Source organism: Microplitis mediator, chromosome 10, assembly GCF_029852145.1.
Source record: "Microplitis mediator isolate UGA2020A chromosome 10, iyMicMedi2.1, whole genome shotgun sequence".
Classification (NCBI taxonomy): domain Eukaryota; kingdom Metazoa; phylum Arthropoda; class Insecta; order Hymenoptera; family Braconidae; genus Microplitis; species Microplitis mediator.
Window position 1 is genome coordinate 16,488,093 of NC_079978.1, and position 8,340 is coordinate 16,496,432.

Sequence of the window (8,340 nt, forward strand, 5' to 3'; positions counted from 1 at the left end):
TCACTGACGGGTACAATCTCACGACCTTCCAATACGTTACCGATATCATCGAATTCGGGAACGGCAATACAAGCTAGAAATAATCTAACTTTTCCAAATAGCTGTATTTCTAGCACATTGATGCCCAGAGAATTGTTTTCAACAGCTACTGTCTCACAGGTAGCAAATCCCCTCACAGCTGGCCATCTTGCCCCGCAATCATACGTGCAATCGTCTCAAGCAAGCAGCGTGTCATCAGCTGTACATCAAGCAACTGCGCAGGAACCGTACGCGCATCAAACGGTCCCACTACCAATTCATACGTTACCGTCGTATGTGCACACGCAGCCACTACCATCTAACATGATACCAGCACATATGCAGCCTGTAACGTTCCATCACCCACACAACGTGACAACTGGGTATACGAGCGCAATGGGCTTTAATTTTACTTATCTGTACGAAATCAGTCGATTTGTAAAATCGTGGAATATTTCTTTTCCTTCTCGGAATCGTACGTCGTCATTTGATGCACGAAAATACATCAAAACTATAGAACAACGTATGCGCAGCTATGACATTCCTTTCGAGAATTTCCCTACGGTTGTAACCAATACACTCAACGGTAACGTCCTTGAGTGGTATTATCAAAATGAAGAATTATTTATTAATTGGGAAACTTTTAAATACTATTTTAAAATCTGGCAAACACAACAGACCGATGAGGATTTATTGCAAGAGATCTACGCAGCTAAGCAGGGTAATGACGAAACTGGAGTATCTTTCGTGAACCGGATGCAAGGAGCTTTTATGCAATTGGAGGAGCCGTTACCGCAAGCGAAGCAAATTCGCATAATAATCGCGCGGTTCAATTCGTGTTTTTTGCAAAAATTTGCAGGGGAAAATATCTCGAATTATGCGGAATTATTTACGCGTGTTAGTGCTTGGCAGGCGACGGCTAACGCACTCAATTCCAACAACAATGTCTCAAATAAACAAAGAGCACGTAGTCCCGTCGATCACTGTATCCAAGACTCTCCAGCTTTTGATTCAATCAACATTATAACTACCGCACAGCCACATGCTTCACAGAATAAAAAACCTAGTTCTAATAAAAATAATTATTGTAATTGTCATCGAAATTCAAGGCAGTCTGACAATAGAGCAAATGATTCAAATTTAGAGCTTCCAGCTTTACTAAATAATTTTGAATCATTCATGAAATCATTCCTGGAAAGATTAGAACGAATAACGTCAAGCAGTTCTTCGGCAAATACCACTCCGGCGCAACAAACTTCTGTAAAGAATACACCTGTCTGCGGTCGTTGTGGCCGAATTGGCCACGTTTCTGACCTTTGTTGTGCGCCTACAACTGACAAACTACGAATTAAAGCAGGATTAAAAGTGCGACAAAAATCTACGAAGAATTCTGACAATCAGCCCAAAATAAAACACACAGACAAGACCCACGGCGACGTTCAAAATACTCAAGTTGACGATTTAATTGAGCTTGCGTCTCCGATAAATAAAGTTACAAGTAATTCAGAAACATTGAATTCTCGTCAAGTTACAAGAATACACAAATCAAATAATAGTAAAACACCGGAAGTAAAAACGACACATCAAAAAGCACATACCGCTAAAGATAAAATTAAAACTACACAAAGCGTAGCTCCAAAATTTTACAGTCAATCATCAACTCATTCAGCAGCTGTTTGTGACAACACAGTTGAACCTTGCGGAAAATTTTCTTCAGCGAGTCTGAAAGCTCCGTCAAGAGTCAGTCAGATGGTCACCAACGTATACATTGGTCGACACAAGATTGACGCATTACTGGACAGTGGAAGTGGACGCAGCTACATCTCTGAAGCTGCATACGAACACATCAAAGAAAACCAACTGCAAGAACGCATATCAGGCCCCATGGATGCTCGTGAGGTCATTATGGCTAATTCTAAACCAACACAAACACGAGGTGGTGCGCCTTTCCGGATAAATTTAGACGGCCACGATATTATCACTTGGTTGACTGTGGTACCAGGATTGTCTACCCCTGTCATCCTTGGACTAGATTTTTGGCAGTTAGCTGACATTCAAGTGAACTCCAAAGAAAACACGTGGAAAATAAATTCAAGTGAAATAACTCACACATTCTCCTCAAGGACACGTCAATTCAATTCTGCATCGTTAAACTCACTGTCGTCAACTGAAGAGGCTAATCATAATCGAAATCTCTTACTCAAACAACAAGAAAATATTACTTATTATAACCTGAGTGAACTAATACATTAAGTAGTTGATAAGAAAATTTATCATGCGTTACCGAAATGGATATACTTCAACAATATTTTCCATCAAATTCATACTCATCTCATTCATTTATTTCATTTATTATTGCCAATTGTAATAATTTTTAATTACAGCGTCGAGTCTGGGAGCAGTTAGCAGACTGAATAATCGAAATCTTTAAATAGCATTACTTCCTTACAGTCCTCAGACTTCCAAAAAAAAAAAAATAATTGTATTTAATTATTAATTGTAAATATTACGAAATTATTTTTTACAGTATCTTGTAATATTAGTTCGTAAGCGGTAAATACACACTTCTAGGCTGATCCAGATCGAAGTCCCAGGATAGAAGTGAACCTGAAAAGGGTGAATAAACTCTAATATTTTTAGTATCCCTTACGACTTGCAATACCTGTGAATATTTTCATAAAATCAATTTTTATATTACGGCAATACTTGCCATTATTATGGCGATTTACTCGCATTGTAAATATTGTAAATAAACTAAATCATTCTTTTCAGTCGGACAACCTAGACGAGAGGTCAAAAGGGTAACCTTGGCTTGGTGGGGGGGATTGAGACAATGTGAATTGTCATCTTCTCCCTCAGCCTTGCGGTTCCCATTTTTCCCCGTCTCGTTGCCGTCTGAAACTACCTAAAGCTAGTCATAGTGCCATGGTCACATGACTAGTTATCACTTTAACGCATGACCGTGAGGGGAAGTGGGGAGCGAGCGCAAAAACTCAGCCCTAAGACCCTACGGTGATAAAACTGGACTTCGATCCTGGATCCGTTAACGTTTAGACGTTCCTATTATTTAATATTAATTGTTATACTTGCGATACCTACGTATTTTATATTTTGTAAGTCGCATAGTTTTCCTGGCAATTAACTTGCAACATAGTATCTTTTGTATTGTTTACTAGTTATTAATTATAATATTAAATTTAAGTACATTGAAAGTATTATACGTTACCGGCGACATATTCGCGGTAATAAAATTGAATTAAATACTAAAATCAGTGTACGATAAGGATTTATTCCACGTGGCCACTACTGTGTATCCTGCGTTCCAGCCAGGACCACTAATATTGTATTCTGCGTGAACCGTTATTGTAAGTAATTGAATCTATTATAATTGGCAATAAGATTGCACATTGTCCTAATAAATTCCCTATTTTATTCATCACCTTATTCTATCCTTCTTTCAAAATACTGGTGAGATTATTTAATACGATAAAATAATTATTAATTAAGTTAGAAATAATAAGTAAGTCAGCTGTAAGAAAGCAGCATAGAAATTATTAGCCGTGAGGTAAGTTGATAAGTCTTTTTTATACGTTGCCGAGTTTGAATAAGTGCGGGTCTTTGCTTTGCAAGAACCCCAGCCCACTGCTCTGTCCAGTATAAAATAAAAATTGTTAGAGGCCAGCCTAAGCCAGGGTTCAACCCGCGAATTCTGGTGGCTGCTGGTAAAAATCGCGAAGACAAAAAGCGATTTGTCTCAATAAATATATATATATATATATATATATATATATATATATATATATGTTGATTCATCATTTTTAAATGTATAAATATTAATAACATATTTTTTCTTAAATGTCTACTTCTTTGAAAATTACAATTGAATAATCAATATATTTTCATTGGTTGATTATTTTATTACTAAGTTTATGCAATGGTACAAACACACGAAAATACAATAAAAGAAATTGTAAGCTTTTGAAAATACTGTAATATTTTAAAAAATAGTAAAGACAAAAATTAAGTTGGAGTATAAACATCTTGGTAGTATAAAAATTTAAGTTACAACTTTAAAAGTTGTAGTATGTACGGTCTTGCAAGTAATCATATTTATATTGGAGTATATCCATCGACTGTTGGATATGATTACTGGTTACATTTGGTGAATACTCACCATTTGGAGATACATAATTTGAGCTCCAATTCGAATTATTTTGAAATTGGTTTACAGTATGTAGATTATATGGTGGCACGTAGCTTGGTGGTACATCCATCATATTTTCATAATTTTCAACGCTTAATGGATACTTACGACCTTGAGATACGAAATCTAAGTCCTTATTCATATTATGGTAAACCTGGTCCGTGGAATTGAAAGTATACGGTGACATGTTCTTCGATTGCACTTTAACAGTATTATCAGAAGGACTTTGAAGAGTATTGCAACTCGATGATATCTGTTGATTGTCCAAGTCGATGGAAACATTTCTATTATGCTCTAATTCCTTATTCACGTTATGGTGAGCCTGGTCTAAGGCATTTAAATTACACGGTGGCATATTGTCCAATGGCACTTCACCTATATTTTCAGGAGGATTGTGAAGAGTATTGCCACTTGATGATTCTTCTTGATTGTCTAACTGGATGTTTCCCTTATTTTCTGGTGTCGGCTTATTTTTCGAAAGAGTGTCTCCAGGATATTGCCTCTTATTATAAATAAATTTATTTACGTAATAAACGAAGTCTTTCTCTTTGATCTCTTCTGAAGTCCTAGATCGTGCCCAACCTATAACAAATTGTATTATTAATTGTGAACTCTCATTATATGATACTGTCTTATAGATTTAATTAACTTCTTTTATATTTTGCTTAGTGTTAGATATTCACCTAAAATTGCATTATACACTGACGGATCAATACCCGTTTTTTTATTGCACCTGGTACCTTTTGCTGAATAATTCACTATATTTGATTCATAAACTTCCAGAAGAGCCATTTTCACTAATATTTTCCAATCAGACTGGCCAAACTTAGTAGTTGACTTTCTTTCAATGTACGAAACAACATCTGTCGGAAAGTAGATGCTATATCTATCACAAATTTTAGTCTGTAAAAGATGAAATTTTATGTAATGTGAAATGTACATACTAACTATAAGATTAAATAATTGGAAAATTGTCTAGTCGTAACCTTACAATTATCATGACGTGTAATGCCTTACCTTACGCAAACCAGGTTCCAAAAGATTTTTTTCTGACTAAAATAAAAAAGAACAATTACAAACTACCAATTAAACTAATGAAATCCATAAATTATTACCTCAGTTATAGATTGTCCACTACTTTGCCATACAAGATTTTTTTTCAAAGCAACTATAATTTTTTGGAAAAACGTGAGATTTTCTTCGGAAACTATTGAACAACATAAATAATTACTAAATTTATAATTTTCAGCTATAAAATACGGAACTTACTTTCATCTGGAGCTATAGACGTTTCTTTGGTTCTTTTTTTCCATGCAAGAGCATTGATGACGGATATGTAATTTTTTTTTGTGATTTTATCAACAGTAAATTTTGATTTGACCAAATCTAAAAAATAGAATCGTAAAATTACCGATATTATTTAATTGATTGTATTTCGTCAAACTTACCGAATGTAGCAGCAAACAATTTTGAATCAATGCCTAAATGTTGACTTCCTCGTAAACCCTTTGCAGAAAAATTCCCGATACTCTCTCCATATACTTCTAGCATTACTAACCCTACGAATTTTTTCCAGCTTGGTTTCTGTTTCTTGTCAACAGAATTATTAACGATGAAAGTCATTCTCTCTGTTGGTAAATAAAGTCCAGAATTAACCCAAATTTCAACCTGTAAGGAAGTGATTCTTTAATTCATAAATGTTTTCAATTATAACAATAATTTTGAAATAGAAACCAATGCAAAATTATTTAAAATGTATCAATATCTAGGACTATTTGAAGTCCAGTTAATATTTCAATTTCTAGTATATTTTTAGTATAGTTTTTTAAGTAAACATTATTTCACGAAATTCAGATTTCTCGGATTAAAAAAAAAATTCATACATAAAATTATGATTGCATTGTTTTCATTCATTATGACTAGCAAACAGTATAAATTACTTTATTATCTCCAGGTATATAAAACTCTTGCGGTATCTGTAAAAAAAGTATTATTCATTATTAATTATGTTTTTAAAATCTTAACATGGAAAAATATTAACGAGTTTTTCGATAAACTTGAATAATTATTTTTGTATCTCGTATTTAAGTATTTGCACCCAAATATTAGATATTCCTCAGTAATTATTAAAGTTGTAAAATTACTTCATAAAATTTTAGTCGCAGATTTATTGTTACTGCTTATTTATCTTTTTTTTATATTCTAAAAAAGTAAATTTGAACCTTTGGAGTATTGCTTAAATGAGAATTTTTCTTCATTTGTTGCTCATATGCTTGTTCTATTCCGGCATGAACGCTTTCAAAAAATTTAATCATTCCTTCCGTAACTAAAAAAAATGTTTTTTTAATCTCTTATCTTTCTAACTAGATTCTCATTATTAAAAAATTTACTACCTTCTTTAGGGAAAAATGTATGTAATGCTCCAACATTAACTTCAGAGGTTTGTAATTCTTCAATGTTGTCGATTTTCTCTATTTCATTGTTTAAAATCATAGCTGTAGAATCACTTGATTCCCTCGAGTCTTCATTTGTAAGTGCAGATGGTTCAATGTTAGCTGAAATTTCACTGTGAGCTAAATCGGCTTCATTGTAAATTTCATTTCTAATAACTGACGTTGTCAAAATAGATTCAGTATTGCTGGCTACCGATGTGATTGGTACGGCATTGCCACTTTTGGAAAAGTCTAAAGGACCAGAATCTTGATGATTGTCTTCAACTCCTGCTTGACCATAGTTATGACTTTGGGACTTTTGTACGTGGGTATTTAAATTATTACATTGGTATGATAATGGTGGTGAAATCTTCGGAGAATTTAAAGTTTTAAGATTAAAAACATCATGTCTCACAGCACTATGATGAGTTTTTACGAACTCGTTATGAATTTCACTCGACCAAAAATATGATTCAACATCTTTAACATTTGAAGAAATGCTACTTGAAGTAGAAGTATAAGTCGGTTGTTGAGTATAGTTTGAGACGCATGTTGCTGTGAGAACATTTTGTGAATTATTTTGCTTCAAAATTGGTCCGGTAGGTTTACAAGATGAAAATAAAGACGGGGTATGGAGTAACTGATCTTCAAGCTGATTTTTTTGGTCAATTTTTGATTTTTTTACAGTTTTATTGTCACTAGTAGCTTTCCTTTTTTGTTGTAATACCTTTTCGGTAAACAATTTATCATTAAAGTCGTGAACTTCACCTTTGTCATCCAGAAGAATATTATTTAACTTATCATAATTTGCTGAAAAAAAATTTAAACTGTCATTGGCTTGCAAAAAATAAAAATTTTTAATTATAATTCGACGCTACTTTATTAAAATGTATTACTAATATTGATTATAACATAATGATCATAATATATTGGAGGTTAGAAATCAACATATTCCGTCAAAGATAAAATTTAAAATAAGAACTTAATAACTTACTGTCAAATGCAATAATTTTAGCCTCGTACATTTTGGTTTCTTTAGTTTCTGCATTTTCCCAAAGTAACTTTACTATTGACCCCACGGTTCGATTTTTTTTTGATAATCGAGACACTGATATAATATCTTTCGACCCTTCGTTGATCCACCATATTAAAGCCAAAGAGTTTTTGGTGAATTTATTTTCACCACTTGCTTTTGACTTCTTTGGACTCTTTTTTAAAGCTTTTTTTGGAGGCATTTTAATTATTTTGGGTAGTCAAAAATCAACAAATATAAAAATTTTTTATTGATTATTAAATAAAACAGCACATGCCGCCATGATAGATGCTTACTAACTATTCGAGAACTTTCGCTAATCATATAATTATATATGAGTGTGAATGCAGCAGACATCAGACAGATTTAAAATTATAAATAAATAGAGTAAATAATTAATAAAATAAAATTTTACAAAATGCGCATTTAAAAAATTAAAAAATTAATAAGTGCATTTTTAAAAAATTTTATTTTTTAAATTATTTGCTCTATTTATTTATAATTTTAAATTTGTCTGATGTCTGCTACGTTCACACTCATAATTATATGTACATTGTGCACCTTTATCGACTATCAATAATTAAAAAGAGAATGCAGCGCTGTGACTGCGCATGTAACTAAACTTATTATTATAATGGCCGCCGCTTTAATGT

General features: G+C 33.0%; 2 protein-coding genes and 1 long non-coding RNA gene across 3 annotated transcripts; all 3 read right to left on the minus strand.

Annotated features, from left to right (window-relative positions):
* Positions 1-4,051: 4,051 nt before the first annotated feature.
* LOC130675976 (uncharacterized) lies at positions 4,052-5,119 on the minus strand. Its single transcript, XM_057481919.1, has 2 exons — positions 4,906-5,119; positions 4,052-4,804 (listed from the first exon to the last, which is right to left on the minus strand). Exons 1-2 carry the CDS (start codon positions 5,012-5,014, stop codon positions 4,089-4,091), a joined length of 825 nt encoding a protein of 274 aa, XP_057337902.1. The 5' UTR covers positions 5,015-5,119; the 3' UTR covers positions 4,052-4,088.
* Positions 5,120-5,249: 130 nt separating this feature from the next.
* On the minus strand, positions 5,250-5,575 carry LOC130676537 (uncharacterized). The gene is made up of 3 exons (XR_008991425.1): positions 5,492-5,575; positions 5,338-5,429; positions 5,250-5,275 (listed from the first exon to the last, which is right to left on the minus strand). It is a non-coding gene; the product is annotated as an uncharacterized LOC130676537 (long non-coding RNA).
* A 63-nt stretch (positions 5,576-5,638) lies between these two features.
* LOC130676381 (uncharacterized) lies at positions 5,639-7,905 on the minus strand. Its single transcript, XM_057482534.1, has 5 exons — positions 7,649-7,905; positions 6,616-7,464; positions 6,445-6,548; positions 6,163-6,198; positions 5,639-5,890 (listed from the first exon to the last, which is right to left on the minus strand). Exons 1-5 carry the CDS (start codon positions 7,887-7,889, stop codon positions 5,639-5,641), a joined length of 1,482 nt encoding a protein of 493 aa, XP_057338517.1. The 5' UTR covers positions 7,890-7,905.
* Between the last annotated feature and the right edge of the window lie 435 nt (positions 7,906-8,340).